At 36.1% G+C, this 26,915-nt stretch overlaps 2 protein-coding genes across 3 annotated transcripts; one reads left to right on the forward strand and one right to left on the reverse strand.

Annotated features, from left to right (window-relative positions):
* Positions 1–3,323: 3,323 nt before the first annotated feature.
* LOC130744214 (uncharacterized) lies at positions 3,324–6,104 on the reverse strand. Its single transcript, XM_057596406.1, has one exon. It carries the CDS (start codon positions 6,102–6,104, stop codon positions 3,324–3,326), a length of 2,781 nt encoding a protein of 926 aa, XP_057452389.1.
* A 13,869-nt stretch (positions 6,105–19,973) lies between these two features.
* Positions 19,974–23,213, forward strand: LOC130742968 (F-box/FBD/LRR-repeat protein At3g14710-like). 2 transcript variants are annotated; one of them, XM_057595081.1, is made up of 5 exons: positions 19,974–20,167; positions 20,713–20,839; positions 21,557–21,717; positions 22,023–22,163; positions 22,320–23,213. In XM_057595081.1, the coding sequence occupies exons 1-5, from the start codon at positions 20,048–20,050 to the stop codon at positions 22,593–22,595; spliced, it is 825 nt and encodes a 274-aa protein (XP_057451064.1). In that variant the 5' UTR covers positions 19,974–20,047; the 3' UTR covers positions 22,596–23,213. The 2 variants fall into 2 exon arrangements, with proteins under 2 accessions (XP_057451064.1, XP_057451063.1); XM_057595080.1 differs by having other exon boundaries at positions 20,713–21,717.
* Positions 23,214–26,915: the final 3,702 nt, after the last annotated feature.

Here is a 26,915-nt window from a genome sequence, read left to right on the forward strand (position 1 = left end):
TTGGAGAGGAAGAAAAGCTCATCTAGAAACAATCTAGTTTATTTTTGGTATTTAATATTTATTTTCGTATTTATTTATTTAATTAATATTATAATTCTGAAATCATTTAAATAACTACTATTAATATAATTTTGAGTGCTATTTTTTATATTAAATTAATTTTATTAAAAGTAGGACAAAATTAGGTGTTCACAGTTGCCCCTCTTTACTTGTTATTTTTCATAGGCAATAGGAGTAACAATTGTTATCAAATTGCTATGATAAAATAAAAGTAAAGATATGAACTCTAATTTTGTCCCACAACTCCATGGTCAAAGTGACTAAGCGCACATGAGACCGAGAAACACAAACTGAAATAAATGGCGGAACCACTACGTGGTCTTCCGAAAAAAGAAAAGCGAGATAGGTGACCATTGCGTGGTCTCCTGAGAAATAGAAAAGATCTGCGGAACCACTACGTGGTCTTCTGAAAAAGGAAATGAGCTGCGGAACCACTATGTGGTCTTCTGAAAAAAATAGAGTTGCAGAACCACTACGTGGGCGGAACCACTACGTGGCCTATCGAAAAAGAATAGAGTTGCGGAACCAATACGTGGTCTTCCGAAAAGAAATAGAGCTGCGGAACCACTACGTGGTCTACCGAAAAAGAATAGAACTGTGGAACCACTACGTGGTCTTCCGAAAAAGAATAGAACTGCGGAACCACTACGTGGTCTTCCGAAAAAGAAAAAAAAGAAAAGGTATCTGAGCGGGGTACACTACGTGCACCAAGGATAGACCTTGACTCACTACGTGGGCCATTGGACGGGTACAATACGTGTACCCTTGACTTGATGCGGAACCACTATGTGGTCTTCCGAAGAAAAGAGATGCAAAACCACTACGTGGTTTTTGAGCGGGTGCACTACGTGCCCCCTGACCGGGTGATGGCCCACTACGTGCGCCTTTGAGCAGATGCACTACGTGCATCCTGATTGGATGCGGAACCACTACGTGGTCTTCCGAAAAAGAGAACAAGCTACGGAACCACTACGTGGTCTTCCGTGTATCCTGTATAGATTTTGGCTCACTAAGTGCGCCGTTAAGCGAGTTCACTACGTGTACCCTTGACTTGATGATGGCCCACTACGTGCGCCTTTGAGCGGATGCACTACGTGCATCTTGATTGGATGCGGAACCACTACGTGGTCTTCCGAAAAAGAGAACAAGCTACGGAACCACTACGTGGTCTTCCGTGTATCCTGTATAGATTTTGGCTCACTACGTGCGCCGTTAATCGGGTTCACTACGTGTACCCTTGACTTGATGATGGCCCACTACGTGCGCCCTTGAACAGATGCACTACGTGCATCCTGATTGGATGTGGAACCACTACGTGGTCTTCCGAAAAAGAGAACAAGCTTCGGAACCACTACGTGGTCTTCCGAAAAATAGAACAAGCTACGGAACCACTACGTGGTCTTCCGAAAACAAAAAGAGATGTGAAACCACTACGTGGTCTTTGAGTAGGTCCACTACGTGTACCTTAGAGAGATTTGATGATGGCTCACTACGTGCGCCTTTGAGTGGGTTCACTACGTGTGCCCTAACTGGAAGATGGCCCACTATGTGTGCCTTTGGTAACCCAAACCGTCATCTACCTGACCTTTGATTTTTTATTTTTGATTTTTGATTTTTTTGATTTTTGATTTTTGATTTTTTTTTGTTTTGTTTCGTTTTGAACTGGCATCCGGCATCCGAGGACCCCAGGATGAGCTAGAACGCAGCATTTGCCCCTGTTTTCCACTTCCACAAGTCTATTTGTCACCTGTTGCTGCTGGACTCTGAATCAAACAACCTCGGCAGTATGTCATTGTTAAGACTCTCTGTGGTCTAACCGTCTGTATTCTTGACTCAGATTTTGCCAAGCTTACAAGGCTTACAAAATTTGCCCAAAATGATGCATCTATATGCTACAACATGCTTCCCTTTAATGCATAATAATAATGAAATGCAAAATGAACACAAGGGTTATCAGATGAAAAGGAGCTTATTAGTATTCAAAAGGTAAGTGTTGAAAAAAAGCCAATTTATTCATCAAATGAATAAAAGGTACAAGAGGAAAGATGTGTGGGCGATGGTAGAGTACTAAGAAGACACCTCCTTGGATGAGAAGTGCTAGCTTTACTTCGTCTTATTTTGCCTGTCCATCAACCAGCCGCGTTGATCTTCTTGATTGCCCCAGATGACCCTCTTTACAAGCATCTCCTTTGCCCTAGCCAAGACTTCTACCTTCGCAAGAGTTATCCCAACAAAGATCAAAACCACACCTTTTTTTTTTTTTTTTTACCCTAATTTTTGCGTGGGCTGCTCGTTTTTGAGTTTTCAGTCCACCGGGTGGCTCTAACTTTTGCTTAGATCATCTTTCGATCCAGCGAGCTTTTCAAACATAATACTTTTTTACTGCATCAGAGTTTACGGGGTGTGGCAGATCTTGGTTATCCATGTCACTGAGGATACGGGCTCCTCCAGAGAATACTCTTTTGACTGCATATAGACCTTCATAATTTGGGGTCCATTTACCTCGGTGGTATTTTTGAGTGGGCAAAATCTTCTTAAGGACTAGATCCCCTTCTTGAAATTCCCTAGGACGCACCTTCTTTCCGTAGGCTTTTTTCATCCTTTTCTGATATAGCTAACCATGACACAAAGCGGTTAGCCTTCTACCATCGATGAGGTTCAATTGGTCAAATCGGGTTTGAACCCATTCAACTTCCTCCAGCTTAGCTTCCATTAACACTCTCAGTGATGGGATCTCAACTTCAATTGGTAAGACTGCCTCCATTCCATACACTAGGAAAAATGGTGTTGCCCCAGTTGAAGTGCGATGGAAGTGCGATATCCGTGCAAGGTGAAAGGGAGCATGTCGTGTCAATCTTCATATGTTACTATCATTTTCAATCTTTTTGATGTTCTTATTCACGACCTCGACTGCTCAAAAGTTTCGAGGGAGGTTCATCCTCATCTTCAGTTCCCCGTTGGCTTAATTGATTAGGCAGTCAAAATAAGGCGATATTACACTAGCATTGTCACCCTCGAGGATATCATTCTTAGCCCTGCATTGTTGTTAGTTAAAAATAAAAGGGAGGGGATATGAAGAACGTTGGCAACAAAAGGCTTAAGCAAAGACAAAGAAAAGGGTAACAAAGTATAAGAAGAGATTATGGTGGAAATTCAAAATGCATTTTATTAATATTATAAATCAAGGGAAACATGATGGCCCAACACAAAATGTTCAAGATATCTTGAACTTTGGGCAAAGCAAAAGGACAAGCATTATGCAATTACTTTGAAACAAATTTGTAAACCATGGCAAGTCTGACAACCTTCCAATTATTGAGATTTTCATTTGGCGCACATGGACGAATTAGATCAGCATGCTGGATTCCCGGAATATCTTCTTCTGCCGCAGCTATCGGGCCCAGAAGTTCAAAACCAGCACTTCGAAATTTCTCAGACAGATTGCAGACGGTGAGTCTCTTAGTCTTGGGTTCCTGATTTTCCAACCTGGCTAATCTCTTTTCCCTTTTATCAGCAGCCACCATTTTCTTGTCATCCTTAGTGGGTTTGTAACCTAGCCCATATTTGTCCTTATTTTCGAATGGAGTTGGAACTTCAACGATCCCTTTTTCACTTGTTCCAAGCCCTCTTCCTTGCTCATAACCTCCCTCGAGCATTACTTTAGCGACCATCAAAGGAGCATCTGACGATTGTGCTTTTAGGTCAGGCATTTCTTTGTTCACATACGTTGCACTGGCAATTTCCAGTGCCCGAAATGAGGTCTCTAATGAATCTTCTAGTGTGTAAACATGCCCGCGTTTGGTCACTCCCATGGTGTCACCAATATTTGTAATAGTTGGAGCTTCAGAACTGACATTTTCGATCTTAAAATCACATTTCCATTGTACTGCCTTGCTATCTTTGAATGGAAATGGAATTGGTAGTTTGATGGTGATCGACTTGGGATCAGTAGAAACCAAGGCAGCTCCATAGCTACCAACAAACATCTCTTGTAGCCGGGCTTTGCTAGTCTTGTCCACTTGTACAATAATGGTCTTTGGTCCACCTGAAGAAGGAGTGGTTACACTCCTGGTGTAATGGATAACCAACGGCTTTGAAAAGATCGGGATCTGCCCCTTATTCATTGCTACTTCATGGTCCGCTCCAGATTGGCCTATTCGCACTAGTTTCTGATCCATAAGGTCTTGCAATATCCCTCTAAACTCATTGCATTCCTGAATGTGATGAGGAGCACCAGGGTGGAAACCACACATTTGCACCTCATCGAGACTTCCCTTGATCATTCCTCTTTTGCACATTTCAATATAGACGAGCTTCAACGGAGTCCTAATATCTCCCACGCTTCGGACCAAGCGAGGTTCAGAATCTTCCCCAATTGCATTCACGCTGTGACCTGGCAACGAATTGTTCCCAATATTTGGTTTTTCAGCAAAATTTAGCAACTTCGCATCGATCAACTTTTGCACCTTATGTTTAAATGCAAGACATTTCTCGGTGGAATGCTCGATAGATCCAGCATGATAGTCACACTTAGCATTGGGGTCATATCCCCTCGGATATGGAGGTTGGGACGACACCAAGGGATAAGGAACCACCAAGGAACCTTTGATAAGTTGGGGCAGGAGCTCTGTGTAGGTCATAGGAATGGGGTCGAACTGGACCCTGTCTTTGTTTCTTTGGTTATTAGTGGACTTGGGATCCTGGTCTTGCGGTGAGTTTTGGTGTGGATGTATTATGTTGGAAGATTGGGGTGGAGTTGGTTGATGCCACTGCGAGGTTTGGTAGGTAGTGACAGCATTAGCTTCCCCTTCATTGTTCTTTCCAAAATTTTGAGCAGGTTTCTTCATGTTGCTGGTTGCAGAGTGATTAGCAGGAATCCTCCCAATTCTCATACCATGCTCCACTCTCTCACCGATGATAACCATGTCTGAGAAATTCGACGACACACTTTCGACCATCCTATCATAAAATGGGGATTGAAGAGTTTCGATGAACATCGATACGATCTCTTTCTCAGATAGGGGAGGTTCTACTTGAGATGCCAGCTCTCTCCACCGTTGGGCGTATTCCTTGAAAGTTTCACTTCCTTTTTTCAATGTGTTTTGGAGTTGCATTCTATCAGGAGCCATATCAGCGTTGTACTTGTACTGCTTCAAGAATGCATCCGCTAAATCTCCCCAATTGCGTATGCGGATTCGCTCCAGATGCATGTACCAATTCAGTGCCCCTCCAGCCAAACTACCTTGGAAAAAATGGATTAGCATCTTCTCATCATGGGTATGTGAAGCCATTTTTCTGCAGTACATAGTCAAATGACTTTTTGGACAAGTAGTCCCCTTGTACTTATGGAACTCTGGTACTTTAAATTTTGGGGGAATCACAATATCCGGGACAAGACACAAGCCTGATGCATCACTAAAACCATGATTTCCACCTTCCATTGCCCGCATTCTTTCCTCCAGCAACTGCAACCTTCCTTTGGGTTGGTCGTCTTCAACAGCGCGAGGTGTTGGCGAAATAGGGTGTTGTTGGTCCACCTCAGGCGAGTAATTTGGCACAGGAACGGTTAGGGAGTGCGGGGGATAATAGACGTGAGTCATGTCTTGTTGGCTGGTATTTGGGAGTGGCACCTGTTTTGGTGGGACAACATATGGAGGGACATTAGCATATGGTACTCTCATGGCATTGTTGAGCGGACCCTGTGACTGAGTCAGGCCAAGCTGGGCAGTGGCCGGTGGGTTACTGTCTGTGGGGTCGACAACAAAAGGCGGTGCATAGCCTGGAGGAAGGCCATAAGGGGGAAACTGGACATCGTGCGGCTGAGAAACTTGTTGGAAGGGCCTGTTAGACTGCACTGTCAGCGGCATAACTACCCCTTGAGCATGGGCAAGAGAAAAGCCAGGTGGATTGTCAGGAGTGGATGACGGCGTTTCATTGTCTTTTTTCGCAGCTTCTTGTATAAACTCCATGAGCTTGGACATTTGTTCCTTAAGTTGATTCACTTCCTCCTTCAACTCTGCATTGCTGCGTTCAAGGTCATCCATGATCTTAGCCTGAGACCGGGTCCTGTAAGGATGCCGAAGATACACTTTTTGTTTCTGTAAAATAAAACGTTGTTAAGTTATTTATTTAATTCTATATATTTTACGATGTTGTTACCAGGTAGGTTGGCGTTGAACTTGATAAGTCGAAATAGAACCCGTATCCCATCAGAAGGTGCGCGACCTATAAGATGGTAGATATGGTTTACAATCAATCTAGGGGGAGTTCCACATAGATTGTGTCTTGAGCATACTAGCAATATCTTGAGAAGATAAACTCGAAATTTTATTAATGCAAAATTTGTTCATACATCAGATTTGCCATTACAAAACATGAACTCTAGACCGTATCAACTCTACTGGCCATCTCTCTTTCTTTTAAGCCCTGATGCTATATACTCACACAGACTCATGATTTCACCCACAGCAGGCAATGGTTCCCAGAAAGGGTTGGAGCACATCTCTTCATTTGCTTCGCAGAGGCGACGTAAGAACTTCGGGCCCCAAGTTGTCAATTGATCTCTCACCATATCAAGTTTCTTCTGCAAAATGGCACACTCGTCGCGACTTTCGACGTATTGTGCTTGAAGCGCCTCGTGGTCTTTCTTGGCTTGAAGGAGCTTGGCATTCAGAATCTGTACTTCATTGGAGCTTGTCATCACCTTAAAATCTTCTTTCGGAGGAATGCTAGTATGCTCAAAATTTTCCATTTCATTTTTTATCAAAAGCAATGCCAACCTCCAAGCTTACCTATCGTAGGAAAAAAGAAAAAAGAATTAATAGTATGTAACATGATATACAGTATTTACATTATTAATTTTTTGGGATAAAAAAAATAGAATATGCTCCCATGTGTCCTATTAGGGTAAACCCTATGGATGGCAATACTATAGCCAAACTATTTGGGTGCTACCTTAAGGAGGGGTCTAAAATTCTCTCAACTGAAAAGGTCCCCAGATTGAACCTGTCATCATGACCTAAACCACAGGGAACCAAAGTTCACATGTGGTTAGCCCATAATGGCAGTAGAAATCTGGGCGGGTATCCAATGACTGTCAGGGAGCATAGCTCACATGCCATCACTGGGGTCCCCTTCTCATCCTATGGTTGTTCCAGGACTCGGGTAGAGAGCCCAAAATGTGTAACATACTTGATTAGTGTGGTGTATGTAGGGAGCATACAAACCTTTATCCTTATTACTACCCTACCTGCAAAAAAGAAACAGAAAACACAAATATCCAAATAAAAAGGTCACCTATCCTAGGGTTCACAAGATTAAAATTGCGAAAAAAAAGGGGTAAAACAAATAAAGCTAACAAAAAAATCACACAATTAATCATGATAGGCTTGACTCTCGAAGTATGGTCCCCAGCAGAGTCGCCAACTGTCGCAACCAGGATTGCGGCGGGACGGCGCTGCAAACATTAGAATTCAGAAGAGTCGCCACCAATGTTTTTAAAGTGGGAAAACATCGGAAAACCCATAAACTTATGATCTTCGCAACCAGAGTTGGATCTGGGAGTCGATTACGCAAAGGGAAGGTACTAGCACCCTAAGCATCCATTTATAAATGGTTACCCTAATTAACTGTGTGAAAGAAAATAGCTTTTTATTTATTCCACCCCAAGAAAATGATTTCGATAAAAGATTAGTTTATATTTTATTAAAAAAAATTATTTACAAATTTGGCTTGACGGTTGTTGATGCCCTCCTACGTATCCCCAAAGTGCGATGGAGAATTCAAAGCCACGTAGTTCTTAAAACATTTTTAGTTGATTTGTGTTTTTTATTTTGAAAAGATTTGATATATTAACATGTCTTATTTATGTAGAAAAGAGATCAATTTACGTTGGTGGGTGTATTTTATTTAGAAAAATAGCCAACCATTAAGAATTCACGTTAGTTTAAATTGATATTTAGAAAGATTTTATTTTGATTTGTTAAAGAAAAGAAAAAAAGAAGTCCACGGCATATAATATGTTAGAACATATTGATTTTTAATTAAAGAATCAAATCCTTCCCTTTTTTAAGAAAAAAAATGAAGGAAAGAAAAAAACAGAAACAGTGGAAAGCAGAGTGGAGATAGGGGGACGAGGGTGATTGTCTCCTTTGGTCTTAATCCTTATTTTGAAAAACAAAATAGTTTGTTTTCCAGTATGCATTCAAAGGAAAGGCAAAGCAGAGATATAAGGGAGGGGGAATCAAACTTGGTTATTTTGAGAATATATGGTTTTCTATACCAGATGCAAAATCATATGTTAAAGAGTATCACGTTATCAAACCTGGTTGAAGAACCAAATAAATTAGGACTTGATGACCCTGCTACCACTTTGCGCTGCTTTTCAAATCGAGCAATGATCAAATTCACTCTCACACTGGGTATCTCTTACCTTGTATTCTAGAGTTGTAGTTCAAAGATGGAACTACAACTCAAAGTGAACACTCAGTTTTTATTTCTCTTTCTGCCTCTCCCTGAACATGATCTCACCACCAAAACCCCCTCTCTATTTATAGCTGCAGGTTTAGGGTTTCTTTCTCACCACTCCTAGAATATTCTTAGGAATCATTCTTCACCCTTCTTGGAGAGGTAGAAAAGCCCATCTAAAAACAATCTAGTTTATTTTTGGTATTTAATATTTATTTTCGTATTTATTTATTTAATTAATATTATAATTCTGAAATCATTTAAATAACTACTATTAATATAATTTTGAGTGCTATTTTTTATATTAAATTAATTTTATTAAAAGTAGGACAAAATTAGGTGTTCACACCAACAAACACTGAGGCTCAAAAACCTAATAGTCTCAAGAATAGTGTAAGCATCACCAAGCATGCAAGGAGTAAAATCAATACAGAACCAAGAAGTACAAATGAGTCAGGATCCTCCATAGAAATGTTATGGTGAAGGGTCAAAGATGGACCCTTATGGACTCACCCCAACTCAATCATCAAGAAACACTCGGAAGACTGAAGTCTCCTCCTCTCTTCCCCAAAGCATGCAATCATTCATCCAAAAAAAAAACACAAGTATCCACTTAAAAGCCTTTTCAAAAGCAGCAACATGTTTGGGAGCACCATGGTGACTAGCTTGAGTGAATCGGGCCATGCGGGCTTGGAAATTCTCATCTTTAGACCCCCCATAATTGTTTTCACTAACAAGCTTGATGAGATCTTGGCTAAGCTCAACATCTTCTTCCTTCACTTTGGGGGTCTCTTTCGAAGACCCGGACAAGATTTTTATCATATCACAAACAAAATCATCATTAAGGTTAGTTTCCAAATTAGGATTGAAAACCGAAAACCCTTATCAACATCAATCTTAGCCCTACCAGTGGCTAAGAAGGATTGGCCTAGAATGAGAGGAATCTTTGCAACCTCTCCCATGTTAAGCACCACAAAGTCCACAGGGAACACATACTTGTCCACCTTCACCATCACATCCTCAACAATCCCATATGGTGATTTTCAGGGATCTATTAGCATAGTCGGGGTGACCTCTCCTAGATTCAACCTCATGAACATACTAAGCAGCATCAAGTTGATGCTCGCCCCCAAATCACACAATTCATCGACCTCCGACAAACCCTCTATCTCCACCGGAATAGTGAAACTTCTGGGATCTCTGCTCTTCCTTGGCATTTTTCTTTGAAAGATAGCACTACATTCTTCGGTCAACATCACCCTCTTATCAACCTCCTTTAACTTCCTTCTGTTACTTAAAATGTCCTTCATGAACTTAGCATATATAGGGATTTATTCCAAACCATCAGAAAAAGGGATATTGATATGGAGTTTCTTAAAAACATCCAAAAATTTTGAAATTTTTTTATCCAAATTCTTTTTAGCCAATGCTAGTGAATGCTAGTTTTAATTTAACACAATTCAAACCCCCACCCCCCCCCCCCTTCCTTAATTTAACACAATTCATAAACTTATTATCGTCTTGAACAACTCAAACATGAAACTAATATCCTCAAGACCCGAAAAGATCACATTAAATAAGTATGTCTCTTCCAACAAATTTTTTTTTATACACATTGCTCTGGGATCAAATTCTAAACGAAATACTTAACAAACCCAACTATGTACTAATTATACATTGTTGGGTTTTCACCATCAACTCTATACTACATATAAATTGTCTTTAGCTCACTATTATATTTTTAGTTTATAGACAAGAATGTTTTAAATTTAATAACTAACATGATTTTTTTTTGATAGGAACTAACATGATTAATAATATAACATCTTATTAAGATTTAATTAATACTAGTACCTTTCACCCGTGCGCTGCACGGCGAGGTTTACTGTTATAATAAACACATCAATATATACTAATGTCATATAAACTTTGGATTGATGATTTGAAATGCAATTAGAATCAAGATGGCTAATGAATGGATATGGGATTTAGTACATCAGTTTTTTCATGGTTTAAGATTGTTCTTATTCCCCTGAGGGACAATTGCTTGAGACATCCCTACATTATTTGCATCTATATATTTCTGCTAATTCACCAAAAACTCATAAGGATAATTTATGAATGCCCCTGACGATTATAATTGTATAGAAGATAAGTTTCAAAATAAACCTACTCAATCAATTTCCCACTGCACAAAGCTTATATAAGTATTTTTGAATAGTAATATCATTCTATTCCCCTTATATGAAATGTTATTTTGATAATGAAAACTCGGAATAACCCCAACAAATCAGAGGAAGTTGGGGGCAGTTTCCTAAATACCAGTGTTGACATGGAGAGGAATTTTTTTTTCATAACTAAAATACATGTAGAAATAAAAAAAAAAAAACTATAGCTTAGATGTGAAATTGGAGCCATATTCAAATAATATCTTCAAAGCTTGAAGCAATCTTCTGTTGTGAGCAATCTTCAAAGCTTGAAGCAATCTTCTGGAAGATGAAATCACAACATGAACAACAACACTGCAGCGGAAAATAGTAGAAGAAAAGTTAGATTAAAAATTGGTAGGAAGCCAAAATAGACATAAAAATGTGACTAATTTGACCTGAGTAATAGTCCAGAAAATTAGCTTCCTCTAAGCTGTCCATAACTGCTTCTACAATCACTTCAAAACATTTACCTGTATTATAAGTCCACATTGAAAACTCTGAGCTTGTATTTTTTATGCTAAAAGAACAAAGAATAACAACGAAATTAGGTCTTTAAAAGATAACATACAAATGAGGTATTTCAGTATACATCACACAGTTTGAAATCGAATTTGAATTCCTTGCAATGAGTCATGTTTGCCAATACAGCTCATGTAGATGAAAAGAAACCTGACATATAAAATATAGGAATGTAAAGAATAGATCAGAAAGATTAATAAATTAATTTATGGTAATGACAGATTTTAACTAACCTGTCAGATGTTGTCGAAAACTTCTTGGTAGACAACATTCTTTGTCCTGTTTGAAACAACTCCTTCATCATCTAAAATCAATATCTTCAACCCTTTTCTAGATTTTACTCTTGATAGAGCAACATACAGCTGACCGTGTGTAAAAACCGGTTTTGGAAGATACAAACCGACGTGGGATAAGGATTGACCTTGACTTTTATTTATAGTCATTGTGAAGCTTAAGGTGATAGGAAACTGCCTTCGTTGGAATTTGAAAGGAATGCTAGGGTCAGAAGGAGTTAAACTCTGTCTAGCAATATAAACTTTCTGCCCAGATTTTGTTCCAGATAAAAGAGTTGCTACAATGATATACTGAGTGAGATGTGTCACCATCATTCGAGTACCATTACACAATCCTGCAGCGTGATCAAGATTTCGGAGAAGCATAATTGGGACTCCAACCTTCAATACAATCCTATGATTTGGAATCCCTGAGCATTGAATGTCATTTTAAATTTAAATCATATTTACTCCTAGTGTTTTTTTTATCTTTTTTTTTTAACTCATCTGATTCCTTTCCTCTGAACATGCTGAAGCACCGTTGGTGTGTTATCTCTTTATTTATATATATAGAATAAAAAATTTTAAATTTAAATCATATTTCCACATATTTAATCATAGAGTTACTTTTATCTTTTTTTTTTTTTGGAATTCACCTGATTCCTTTCCTCGTCCAAGATAAAAAAAATTATCATATCTAGGTAATTTGATAATGATTTAGAGGATATAATAACTTTTTCAAAATTTGGTATATATCATGAAGACATTTATAATTTTTATATTATGGACAAATTAAACTTGGAAAAGGTAATGAAATTAATGGAGGGAATCAATAGATACAAATATTTTCTGGGGCTTAAGATTTACACAATATAGAGTGAGGAAGATTGGTCTATTTTTAAACGGGATTTTATGAGTTATACTTGAAACCAGATTTTAACAACAAAAAAAATTAAGATTTGATATAAACGGCTCAAATAATTCAACATGAAATCAATATATTTATACGGATCATATATTCTAGATATAAGAAACTAAATTTAACACTTCAGTTATATAGGGACGAAATCAACTAAAACGACAATGACAAAAAATTAACATAACATAAATTAAAAACATAGCTAGAATGTTTATAAAGTTGGCTTATTGATCCAAAATCATTCAGAGAAGTACAATCACAAAATTTGATAACCAACATCACTTAGATCTAGTAACATCACTTAGATAGGTTGTTTGTTAAGACTTGAATTCTTGATTGGAAAAAAACAAAATTGTTGAGAGAAAGAGTAAGTGAACGAATTTGGGGTGTTGAAATAAGGAATTTAATATTATTAAATAGATTGTTTGTTAAGACTTGAATTCTTGATTTCCTAGATGGAATTGAACATGGAAATTTTCAAAGATTTAAAATTGATTATAACAAAAAAATTCTATTATAATTTATAGACCTTATTTTTCTGAAAGGATATACGGTGAAATGGAATTTAAAATAGTTAAAAAACTTTTTAATTTTGGTTTTTGTGTTTCATTCTTATAATAATCAGGTATTTATGGAAGTATACAATCTTTTATACACAGGATTCAAATTCAAATTTCTTTGATATCATGAATAGAAAAGGTAGGATCAAAGGGCTAAAACAGTTCAAAAAACAATCAAAAGGATAAATTATTTATCAAGAATAACGGAGAATTAAATCTAACATTGAAATCTAAGAATTAAGATTTTAAAATGAAGATGTAAATAATGAAGACAAATGGACATATCTCACGAAAGAAAAAAATTGAAGGACACTGGAAAAATTATCATAACAAAATTGAAATAGATCAACATAGTGCAACAGCTCGATGAGCATTTTAAGTTAATAACAAAACAAAACATGGCCCCCATATTTAAAACGCCATCAAAATTATGGGGGTATTCCAGTCTGAACGATAAAAGCTTAAATCAAAAGGACAATAGGAAAACATGAAAAGAAACTAAAACTGATGTCTTCAGATCTTCTCCTTCTTCACAGCTTTAAGAAGCTTTTTTCCAGCATTAGATGATCCAAGGGCTTCAGAATCTGAGGGAGAACTACGTTTTGTAGGAGGGGAACACTGGCTGCCCACAGCTACATCATCATCATCATCAGTATGACAAACAGTCCCAGCAACAACACCATCAGCTAATTTCTGTTATAAAAACCAAAAAAAAATTACTAAAAAAATCAAGGAGACTAACATTTACATAAAAGAATATTGGAGGATTCTTAACCTTATTTTTGGCCTTTCTAGCACCCATCCGAACAGCAGCAAGGGGTAAACTGCGATTTTGTTGAGGAACAGTCTGCGAAACATTCTCAATGTTACTCTGAAAAAATGAAATAATCAATTGATTAGATGAAACTTTACCATGAAACAAAAGATCTGAAAAGAATAATTTGAAGGTCTTAAAAATGTGAAGGTACAAAATTCTTTGAAGCAACAGCAGATGGAGTTGAATCCTGTATTTCCTTTCCCAATACATCAGACGGAACATCAGCAACGTGCTCTACAGCAGATTTACGACCCTCAGATTTTGTAGAATCATCAGACTTCATAACCATTTCACTAACAACCTATTAGACGATGTCATTAAAAACATAATTAATAAATCAAAGAATTGTTAATGAAAAATGTTTAATAAAAGAGGAATGATATATAAGGTTTTAACTACATTAACTATTGTAGCAGTTACAGGAACGGGGTTTCCAACAGCAGCAACAGCAATTGAACTTGGATTTTCAGATTGGGCGGTAGGAGAATCCTCAACTTGGGATTCAGAAGCTACTCCAAAATCATTGATAAGATCCTGCAATTTGAAAATTAATAAACAAATAGGGAATAAACTCATAATTTATGTCAAACAACTAACACATAATAAGAATGCATCAATAAAAACTACCTTCACATAGCTTGATGATGATGAAGATCCCTTGAGGACAGAAGTTGGGGTTGAAACATTCATATTTGGCATTGGACCATCAGCTTGAGGCATAGATGACTTGAATTTAGAAATTATAACTGGATCCCAACATATTTTTTTGACACGATATGAGGGTTCAAAATTGCTACTTGCATTGTTATTGACTTCAATCTTGAATAAATACTGCTTATCAGCCAATGATAAGATATCTGAAGGAACCGCCATTTCAGCAGGATTCTACCACGTACAACAAACACAATAAGCAAAGTAAAAACGAAAAATAAAAAATAACATGAAATTACTGATCAGAGAAAAAAACATGTACACAAACCTTGGTAGAAGCATCCACAAAGGCAGAACATGGTCTGCTAAGCAATGATGCAGCCTCTTGGTCGAAAACAACAAATGTGGTAGATTCAGTATGATCCATTACCCTTAATTGCAATTTGAATTTTGGAATTGGATTTATTATGTGACGGACACAGTTTTCACAGAAATACATATCATCAGCAGGATAAACCTTCCTGTTGCATTTGCATGCCGGATACTACCAGGAACCCTTACAAATGAACATGATAGAAGCTAAAACAATGCAATTAGATTTCTGCACAAAAAAAAAACAATATATAATAGATTAAAAATCTGATTTAGTAAGAACTAATATAAATAAAAAAATCAAATTAAAACTGTTATACATTACCTCAGATAAATCTTTAATCTGGTCGATGGTTTTCGCTTCTGTCTGGCTTAAAAAATCTTCCTCAATTGACACTTTTCCAGAATCCTGAAGCTGGCTAAGAACTTGTAGAGCAGGATCATTCATAGCAAAAAACCTACTCATGTGAAAGGACTTCAGGAACAGAAGTAATTAAAACAATGGAAACCCCATTAAACGACTTAATATCTAACCTTTCGCGAAGAGCTGCAGATTCCTCCACATCTGGGTTGAACAAAATTTGGGTAGCACCATAGACATTCTGAATACTTGGATTCCCTATAGAAAGGGAATGAAATTCACGGTAAATATAACAAAATAGAGAATTAATAATTTCAAAAAAAAAAGAAAAGAATACAACCTCTGAATGGCTTAATCTTTGCATAATTGACCAAAACAACTGCATTAGTCATGTCTCCAGATGCTAACTGACCCAAGATTAGGGGAACATATTTTCCAAAAAAAACAACACTCCATCCTAACCCTAAATTCATAAAAAAAAAATCAATAATTAGGAGGGATGAAATTTAAAAATGTTGATAAAAAAACCCCTTATGATATGAAGAGATTGAACAACTACCCATCCTGACACAGCTCAATAGTAACTCTCTTTTCAATTTTTCCGTTCTTTTCAAACTCTTGCTCACCACTGGACCCTGTTAAAATTCCAATAACATCTGTACAGAGAAACTTTATTGTCAGAAAATTTGGAAGACATGAGATAGATGTCGGAACATGATGTCAGATAAAGGAGTGAAAGAGTAAGGACTCTTTGATATCGCAATTTTGGTTTCCAGTCTCACAGATGTATGCTTATGAAAGTTCAATTTGAATGGATGGGAAGTTGTTTTAAATTCACCACCATTCTCACCGACGCCAAAATATGAAATATTATATACCCGACCCTCAGTTAAAAGAGGCTGGAACACATACACCAGAGTCTTTTTCACAGAAGCATGAATCTTTGTACCCTACACATTGACAGGAAATAAGTAAGAAAAAAGGGGAAAAAATAGGAAAACGGAAACCAATGACCCAAAAAAATAGTACCTTAGCATCCATGAGAACCAATTCCATTGAAAAGGGAAGCTTCCCACCACCGAAATTGGGACTAACCCACAAACATATGACCTTCACGACAATATTCCAAGCCTCTTTGGAGGAATCAATGATGGAGAGATCATCAACCTTAACAGCCATAGCAAAGAAATTGAAGGATTACACTCAGTTCGATTGCTAGAGATTAAGCAGCAGATGAATGAGAAAAGTTTACCATTTGATGGGCTTAAATAGGGAGAGATAGACTGCATATCCAATGGAACAATTTAATTGCCTGTTCTTGGAACAAAGCAAATGAAATTGTAAGCGTGAGAGAGAGAGTCTGGAAAACCATAATTGAATTAATTGATTGAGAGTGTATCTAGAAATTAGGAAGAAAAAAGGGTTGGAATCGGTGAAGAGTTTGAAAATCTAAACATGAGTCCAGATAATGACAGTCATTTTAAATATGGGGGAATATGAAGAGATTCAGAACAAATTTGGAATACAATTGATAGCTCCTTTGCAAGTGTACAAAGTTGCCCGTAGTAATAAATTATCGATCCCTCGAGGATTGTGATTCAATACTAATTATATTAACTTCTAGTATTTAGATTATGAAAATAAAAACCAATTTTAAAGATTGTAACAATCACTAATAAAAAGTAAAAGCGAAAATCAAGTAGTTTATGAAATCAGATGAGAAAGATAGTACTTGGGTCCTGTTTCACCTATTCGGCTTATGTCTTTATTCTAACAATGTTCGTATGAATTTAATTAACTTCTCTACGACGATTTAGCCTATGTTCTAAGATGTTGATAACTCACACGCCCTAGACTTTCAATTCAATTACTAAGTCTGTTTTACGAGCACCTAGACCAGGGAATTGAAGATTAAGTCCTATTTAAACTAGCCAACGCAATTAGGTTCTACTCTTGAATCAAGCAGTAGGGAACGCCTAATCTAATTGTTTCCTTGTTTCTCTAATTCCTAATCAACTTCCGTTCTCATAAGAATCAGTAAATTACTCGCATGCATTCAAGTATAATCAAGATAAATTGAAACAACTACGTAGATTAATAAATAAAATTCATATAGAGCAAATGTTCGAATCAAAACATAATCCTAAAAAGGATCAACACCCAAGTACTAAAAGAAGTTTAGCCAAGCATGACCATAATCAAGAATTAAAGAGAAAGAAAATAGCACCTAAAATCTCCAGGAGGAACCTTGCAAAAGCACTCAAAACCCTAAGAAGTCTGTGCTCAATTCCAATCACCCAAAAGCTTCCTCAAATAATACTTCTACCAAAATATATATATATTAAGTTTTTTTCTATTCCTTTAAACTGCCACCGCCTACTTTGCCTTCTGTTTCTTTTCTTTTCCTCGTGATCGCAAAAGACAAAACAAAACCTATCTAACGCCACGTGTCGCTTTTCAATTGGTCCAAGCTTCAAAGTGAGTAATCCAGCGCTTCGCGGGTGCATGGTCTTATGGTGGACCTCTTTCCAGATCATGCCGCATGTCAGAGAACAAAGCAGCAGCCGTTGATCTCCTGCGGGTACATGGCAGCTCCTGTGAACCATCAGCATCAGTTTCAGCTCCTTTTTCCTGCTTTTCACTTTTCTTTTTATTCCGAAAATCCTAAACAAAATAAAATAAAAATAAAAACATAAATCAAAATAAAATACTAAAAAATAATAATTCAAAATAAAAAACCTAAATCCTAACTAAATCTATAATTTAAAAAGTACTAATTAATAATAAGATAAAAACTACAAAAATCTACCAAATCATAATAAAAACTCCTAAAATCCTAAAATAATTAAAAATACGAAAATTACTTAAAAATACCATAAAAACTAATTAAAACTTAGAAAATAATTTAAAAATAAAATAAAAGGCCCACAAAAATACCCTTATATACCCAGGTCAACAACAATCTAGACTGTTCTTTTGTTATTGGGGAAAAACAACTTAGGATGAGGGAGGGAGTAAATGAACGAAATTAGTGGGGAAATATCTTTTTCATTTTAATTTTAATTGAAATACAATCAGATATTTTAAGAGCTTTTAATAATTTAGTGAAGGAAATTAGTTTTTTTTTTTTTTCTAAATGCTTCTGAATGTATTGATCACCGGATAGTTAGAGCAATTTAGGGGGGGAGATTAAATTTTTTTGTAAAGGACCGAAATTAAGGGAAAGAATGAAAGGGGATTAATAAGAAGTATTGGAAATAGATTTAAATGGGAGAGAGAGAGAGTGGTAAAACCAAGATTATAATGAAGATTGTTCATAATTTGAAAATTGAGTAATAAATTGGGAGAGAGAGATATATATAAAGTTGAATGTGAAATAGAAGCATTTAATAATGCTGAATTAAAAAAATCGAAAAAATGGAGGAAAAGACATGTGGCCAAGGAATGGAGGGAAGCAATATCAGGAAGCCACCTAGGATTTCCACTATAAAATTGCACCAATAAAAAAAGAGGATTTTTGTGGAACTGACACATATGCAATTGGTTCTCATAACCCTTACTGCTTTAATAAAGTTATAGATTATCTTTAATAGTGATTACACATTCGATGTATTTATATATATCATTTAGTACCATCCATGATAATGAATTAATTATAATTATAATTAATATATACATAGATAATTAGTAATATATCCCCACATTAAGATTAAATAATATATTTTAAAAATAATGAATTAATATTATCATTAATACTACTTTTTTTGAAACTATCATTAATTCAACTTACAATTTAGTTTTTAACTTTTTTTTAACTTTTTTATTTGATTTAATAGAAATAATTAAAGTTGGGATAATTTTATTCTTAATTATATTAAACATTATTAGGTGCATTTATTTAATTCAAAAATTGACTATTAACTAAAATGGGTTTTCATATATTTGTCTCAATTTATTTTCACTGATGAATATTATCATAAATAAATTATTATATTTATAATTTTCTTTTAGTAAATAAAGCTTTAATAATATAAAGTATTAATAATATAAAATATCATTTTCAAAAAATAATATAAAATATCATTAAATGAATTTTAATTTTTTTCTTGAAATGCATTAAATGAATTTTTAATATTTAAACTTGACTTATTAATTCTTTCATTAATGTTTCCTTATCAACTTACCATCATTTATTACCAAATGGAATATTGTCATTTACTAATTTCACTCAATAATATATTTATATATACATATCTCTAAGTCTTAAATGATTAATACTCCCTCCGGTCCTATTTATAAGCATGAAAGAGAAGAAAAATCTTGGTCCTTTTTATAAGAACCAAATGAAAGTTTGAGCTATATTAATTATTTTTTTTCCAATGATGCCCTTATTAATTCTAGCTTGTAAAATGTGTCTCATTAATTATTCTCTCTCTTTCCCACTTTCCAACACTAATAACAAAGGGTAATTTTGGAAGTTTATTTTGATTCAAGACATATTTAATGCATTTTATCTAGTTTAACTACATTTCTTAAACTATGTGATTTTTTTTTTGCTGCTTATAAATAGGACCGGAGGGAGTAACTAATATAACCTCTTCATTAATTAATATTATGATTACTATTTAACCCTCATTAAGATTTATTTAATATTATTGATAATACTAATTACAATTTAGTAGTTTTTTACAAATTAATAAATTTTGTCATTTCTTAGTTCCAACTATAAATAAACCTCACAGGTTGCTGCAGTTTCCAGAACTCCAAATTGAAACTTCAAAATCCCTTCTTTTCATTTCAGCTCTGCTCTGCCTCCTGCCCTACCACCACCTCACTGTCGATGCCCCGTCAGTTGGCGGCTCCGCCGTCGACCGTCGCTCAATCCACCGTCATGAGTCTGTCCCGGCCCTCTTCTACGGCACTCTCCCCCATGGGGCACCTTGCACATTTTCAACACAAGGTACTAGTTTTTCTTTCAGCTACATTGGGTTGCTTTGTTCCTTTGATTTCGCATGAATGTTGATACAAAATTTAGAATGTCTTGGGCTTTTGAAATTCATAGTACCTAAATTTTTAGAATGGTTTGTGCTTTTGAAATTCATTTCCAAAACTCAATTTTGATTTTGGTTGACCAAGGTAGAACCAATACTAAAGTTGTTTTCTTTTGCATTCGAATTGAAAAAGCATGTTTATCTGTTTTTTTTTTCCCCATGATTTTCACTGTTGTTTAAAAAGTCACATAATTCTATGGAGTTGAAAGCAGTCCAAATTGAATGCTCTTAAACTACAACTCTCAAAGGTTAAAGCTTTTTAACATTGCACTGGTTACAGTCTGCAATTTGAGATTCTGGGTGGGAGAGTTTGACTCTTGAGTTATTGACTTGCTATTAACCACTTATTCAAACTTCAATTTCTTGCTTCAATTTTTATACAATGTGCTATGTGTTTGAGTCTCTTGTTTGTCTGTAAAGCTTGATGATGCGATGCGTCTAATTGGTTTTGTAGGAACTTGCTATGAAGATGGAGTCAGGTTCTGTTTTTATTCCTGGTATTTATGAGAATCAGCTTTCAAAGAGGCAAAAAATCAATGAGGGTCAAGACATTATAAGCAACCTACCTGACTTCATTATTGGTCATATTCTTTCTTTTCTTTCTGCTAAAGATGCAGTCCGTACTAGTGTTCTGTCTAAACGTTGGATATGCTTGTGGACCTTTATCACCAAGCTAAGGTTTGGGGATAGAGATCATAATTCTTCTCCAAAGAAAAGTAAAAGCAGCTTTTTAAACTTTGTGTATAGAGTACTTCATCATCTGGATAGTTCAAGCATAGAAAGTTTTTCTCTTACTATATCAGAGAAGTATAATGCTTGTCATGTCAGTAAGTGGATATCTTCTGCTATAGATCGGAGTGTCAAAAAGGTCGGTGTCTATTCACGGAAAGAGTTGAACCTTTCCTTCCATTCCCTTTTCAAATGCCAGTCCTTGGAGGAATTGGTGTGGATGATGGATTGTTGTGTTAGCATAGTTCCAGTTCCCTCCTTTAGTTATTGTCTTTCATCCCTCACCGTCCTCAAGCTATCGGGAATAACATTTTCCTGCTGCAATTCTAATGGACCAAAATTTTCTAATGGACCAAAATTTTTGACCCTTAGTTTCCCAGTTCTTAGAAAGTATGAGACTAAAAATTGCACTTGGTCAGATGTGAAGGGTGTCACTCTAGATGTGCCTCTGCTTGAAGTGGTTTCAATAGAGTATAAACCTGTGTTGCTATGTGCTTCTTCATATACGAAAATTAAGTTTTGTGCCCCGCGTCTTACAGAATTCACTTATATTGGTTATATATTACCAGACACCCTTGTGTTAGATCTATCTAAAGCACATATCGCTTCTGCTAAAATTGTACCATACAAATATGCGGACGACACTGTGGAAGAGACAGGGATTCTTGCTTGTAATTTTCTGAGACAATTCAATGCTAATGTAGAATGTCTGAAGCTTCAGCCGTCAAAGGTATGTATCCTTGCATCACCCTTTGCTTACAATAGGGAAATTCTTGCCATATCAAACTCAATGTGTAACTAAATATTTTATTTGTAATTTTATCTCAAAATGAGTGAAGAATATAGTTGAAACTTTTCAGTAGTCGCGTTTCTGTTTTATGTTCGGTGTTGGTCGCTTGTGTTGCAAACATTTTTGCACATAAGCTGATGAACATAGTGGTGAAAATTGTTTAATTCTTCTTTCCATTGACTTCGTTTTGTAGACAGTATTCTGACGGCGACAACATTAACATTCTTTTGTTCATTGTCATTCAGTTTCTTGCACATGCCAAAGATTTTGTGGAGGATCTTCCTTCTTTTGAAATGTTGAGCCATCTGGAGCTAGACATAGTTACTGGTGAAATTCTTTTGGCCTTACTTCAAAAGACTCCGTCTCTTAAGACTCTTGTTTTAAAGGTCAGTAATTTATTGATTGAAGCTCAGGTCTTATTCAAATTTTTGCAGAAGCTTATACTACTGATAATCTTTGTCGAATTTATTTAGTTTTTCCGTCATATTATTTGGACTTTGCTGCGCAATATAATAATATGTATATTTGTTTATGATCATCAGAGAATCATTCAATTCGACATGGAACTGTTGAATTCTGCAAGTGTGCCTGATTGTTTTCTATCTACCCTGGAAATGGTGAAGTTTGGAAATTTTCATGGTAATGAGCATGAGTTAAATTTGGCAAAGTTTTTGATGGAAAATACTCTAGTCTTGGAGAGGCTGAGTGTTTTTCCAACTTGGATGCTGTTCGGGTTGAATTTGGAAAATGCTAAAGAAAAGCTCTTCTCATTTAGAAAAAGTTCTAACTTGGCGATTATAGAAATTTGCACCGTGTAAGTTACCAATGTTTTACAGACCAAAAGAAAAAGTTACAGAAATTTTGAAGGGTCAGGAAGACAATGGGGGTTCATGCTTAGTGCATTTTGTTTTTGTACTGTGCCCTTGACATGGCATGGTTTTGGAGCTGGTGTTTGAAAGGAGCAGCGACGAAGTGGCTATGCAAGGCCTTGAAAAGGATTTCGAGAATCATCGGTTGTCTTGATCGTTTTTGGTATTTTGATCTTGCTCTCTTTGGGCTGTTTATTGCTGTGGAAGGGTTTCCTTTTATTCCTTTTGGCTTTGTTCCTGGGTACCTGATTTTGTATAGCTCTTTTGAGAGTATATGCTTAGGGTCCTGGTCGGGTTTTTCTTTTTTTGGGGGGTTCTGTAGAGATCCTCATTGATTAGCACTCTCTTTTTGGCGTTAATCTTCGCAATTGTACTTTTCTTGAGGGTTCATAATCAAAGGATTAGCATGCTTCTTCAAAAAGATAGTACTATATTTTATTACCGATATAGTGAGCTTCAATGTCAAAAATAATGAATAGCCACTATGTGCTATTCTTTTGTCCAAGAATTCGAAAATATTTCGGAATTGCCGTAATTTTAAAAAGAAAATTATAGTAGTTAACTAAATATCTCTGCTCAATTTCTATTTATCATGATCTTTTATCTGGTTTGACACCCCTTGTGCTAAAATGAATACAATTACTGGCAAAATCATTGAGTGAAGTTTAAAATTTAATAAATCACTAATTTTATAAAACAATGGAGAATTAACATGTCTGACAGCAATGTATAAAAAATTAAAAATGATTGGAGGGAGGTTGTAATATTCATACTATTTTGAAGGTCATTTATACGGTTACTTAACTAGTCCTTTAATTCGGGATCATGAGTCCAATGCGTTCATTTTATTTTATTGATATATAATGAGGATGTAAGTTTTCATGAAATGATGGGTTCAAATAATTAGAATAAATTTTTTTCTAAAATATCAAAAAGAGTAACTTAAGCTTTTTTGTTTTAATAAGCCAAGAAATATAATGAAATGAAATACAAGGGGTACTTCAACCTAATACAAAGAAAAAAAAGAACAAGTAACAACACAGCACAAAAAATTACATATCAAATTTACACTTGTAACCCTTGAAAGCAAGGCTTTTTAAATGAATGTCTCATTAAAATCTTACTAGGAAAACTCTGTTGGAAAAAACCTAGTGAACGAAAATGAATAGTTTAAAAAACCAAGACTGCACCTCCAAGGAAGAAACACACTGATACTACTGAGCGAAAACACTCCTAACCAATCTGATCAGCTCTTCCAGCAATCCCAGCACACAAACATGAATTCCAACAGCAATTTTCTTCAAACTTTGATACCAAAACGACCCAACACAAAGACTATTTCCAACGCAGCAAGCTCCACACAATACATACTACAAACAGGGCCACTCTCCACCTTTTTTTTTATAAGCCAGGCCACTCTCCACCTTGACCTTGGAAAAAATCATAAACGCAAGGCCCACTGGATTCGAAATCCACTCGAAAAAGAAAGAGAGGAAATTGCTCTGTTTTGTTCTCAGCCATAACCACACCTTATACTGCAATAATTCCACTATGCGATCCACCTCCTGAAAACAGAATCATTCCTGCACTGCCAGATAGAGTTAACAACTTCAATCCAAATTAATCATTGTAAGCCAGGCCTTCTTACTCTCCATTAGGATATTTTTATTAGAGATAAATAGGCATAATATCTTACGAGATATTTCTTTATTTATTTATTGTCTTATTTTGTAATATGCCTCAGAATATTCTTAGTATATTCTGTACTTTCATTATTATAAATAACATTGTCTACCTCGCACACAAGTGGTGAGACTATCTAATCTTACATGGTATCAGGTTTAGGTTGAAACCCTAACCTCCAAACTCTCCCTGTGCCGCCACCATTATTTCTTACTTTTTATGGCCACTTTTTCTCTCTTAATTTCTGTGCGTGCCATCATCACCTTGCTTCTGCGCCGACAGCCGACGCACCTCTTGTTCAGCGTCGCCAGATTTTTCAATTTTCTGCCGCCAAGCTTCTTGTATTCAGCGCCGCAGATTCCTTCTCGTGCTTCCCACGCACCAGCTGCCTAGTGTGAGACCCAAGTTTTTAAGTTTGGAATAAACCGAATAAAATTCTTTTTCACGATTAATTTGATGTAACGTGGAGGAAAACCTGAACAAGTGTTTAGTGAATGGAATAAATTTGTCAAGGAGAAAGTTCAGGAAAAAGCTAAGGATTGAATCAAAGTCGATAAAAGTTATGCCACGATTAGTATTCGCTTAAACCTAGGTCAAGAACGCTAGTAAATAGCTAATTTACTCTTTAAGACACGATGGGAACTAATTCCAAAAATCTTCAGAGAAATGTTAGAACTTCTCTTATTCGTCTATAAACAAGTGTTTCGATACGAAACCCTGGAATGTTCGAACGACAAATTCCAATACTCGGAAGTTTGCCGAAACCAAAACCCTGATAGTTCAAAAACCCTAAAACCAACGGACGATGAAGACTTTTTCTATTCGGAGCTTCAAACGAAGATTCCACACGCACACGCCTATTTCTCTTGATATTTCTAATCTTTCTTCAGAACGAAGTTTTCTCATCCGACATCAACTGCAAAAAGTAGTTTTTCGGGTAAAATCGATTTACACCGACTTTTGATCGTTTGATTAAATTTCAAGAAACCTGTTTTGAGTTCTGGAATTCTGTCGCCATAACCTATCTTAGAATTCTCCAAGGAATACGCAGGAAAAATCGGAATCGCGAAATTTTCATTTTTCCAAATTTTCCAAAACCTATAAATAGCGAGAAAATGAAAAAAATTTCAAAAACTTCACCATTTTCTCTCTTGAACCCGCGAGCTTGGAGGAGGAGAAGGAAGAAAAAGATTTTCTTCGTTTCTTGCCCGATTGCTGCACCGTTCGTTGCTAATCGAAGACTTCGAGGTATGGATACCATATCTCACTTCTGATCGTCAATTCTGTCGTCTTTCTCTATGTCTTTCTGTGCTCAAAGTTTTGAGTTTTTTGTAAAACTGTCCAAATAACTCGATTTCTCTGTCTAAACTTATTCTCTGCATGCCCCTGAGCGTGTTTAGCGGATTACATTTTGCCGAATGTCGCCGAAATGCCGCCGGAATTCATTTCTGTTGGAAAAACCCATTTCTGGACAAAGTTTCGTTCTTTAAGCTGAAAATTCACGACTTAGCTTAGCGCTAGTAGGATTAGTCGTCATAAACGTCGTTGGTGACATCCCCATCCAATTTGTTTTTCGAAAATCCAGTTTTGAAATTGTGAGCTGAAAATAATGACCAAAATACCCCTGCGACAGTTTTTGATCCGAAAATTATTCTGAGCTTAGATTCGTCTTAGTTACGGCTAATGATAACCTAGGAACCAAGTTTGATCGAAGAAAAATCGGCCCACCCAATTGTGAAAAGTGGCCGAGAGCTCCTCATTAAGGGGGAGGAAATTTCGTTTTTCGAAAATTTGTCTTAACGCGTTAGATTGTCGTACTTCGGAGTTTGTAATGTTTCGTGTAACCCTAGTATGTATTGTTTGCTGAGTTTCTGACTCATTGTGATTGATTTCTGTGAATTTGCTCTAAGGTTCGTTTGAGGAACTTTGTGGATTCGACGAGGAAGATTGTGAAGGAAGAGTTGAGGAACAAGCTGGAAAACCTACAGGTGAGGGCTACTCACTGAATACTAGATAATGAATTAGGTGTCGACGATTTCGACTTGATTTACTGTTTATGCACTTGATTGTGTTTGACTGGGAAAAACGTTTTCTAAGGCTATGTCGGACAATTGATAATCATTTATTGCTTGATTGTTGTTGAGGTTGATTCACATGCTAAGTGCTACCTTGTTAACCTAGGATGTGTGATATTTGCCCTATATGCTAAGTGCTACATGGTTATTCTTCAATGTGTTGATATATGTGCCATGATTGTTGGATTGTATTGCTTTGATTATGCAAATACACATATATCTGTTGTACGTCAGAGAGGATAAACGGGCAGTTAAGCCAGAACTTATCGTGAGATTTTGAGAAAGTTTGACGGGACGAACAGAGATTCGGGCCTTGTTGTTGTTTGATGGATTGAGACCTTCTCTGGGAATTACTTGGGATTACGGGAGCTTTTAAACTCATAAGTTTAGAGACAAAACTAAATGGAAACTATTTTACAAGAAAAATTCATAAGACATTAAACAACCTCTGAATCTTTAAATAATGATCACAAACTCAAATAAGAGCTTAGGACTTGAATATTAGTTTTGG

This window comes from Lotus japonicus, chromosome 3 (genome assembly GCF_012489685.1).
Source record: "Lotus japonicus ecotype B-129 chromosome 3, LjGifu_v1.2".
Classification (NCBI taxonomy): domain Eukaryota; kingdom Viridiplantae; phylum Streptophyta; class Magnoliopsida; order Fabales; family Fabaceae; genus Lotus; species Lotus japonicus.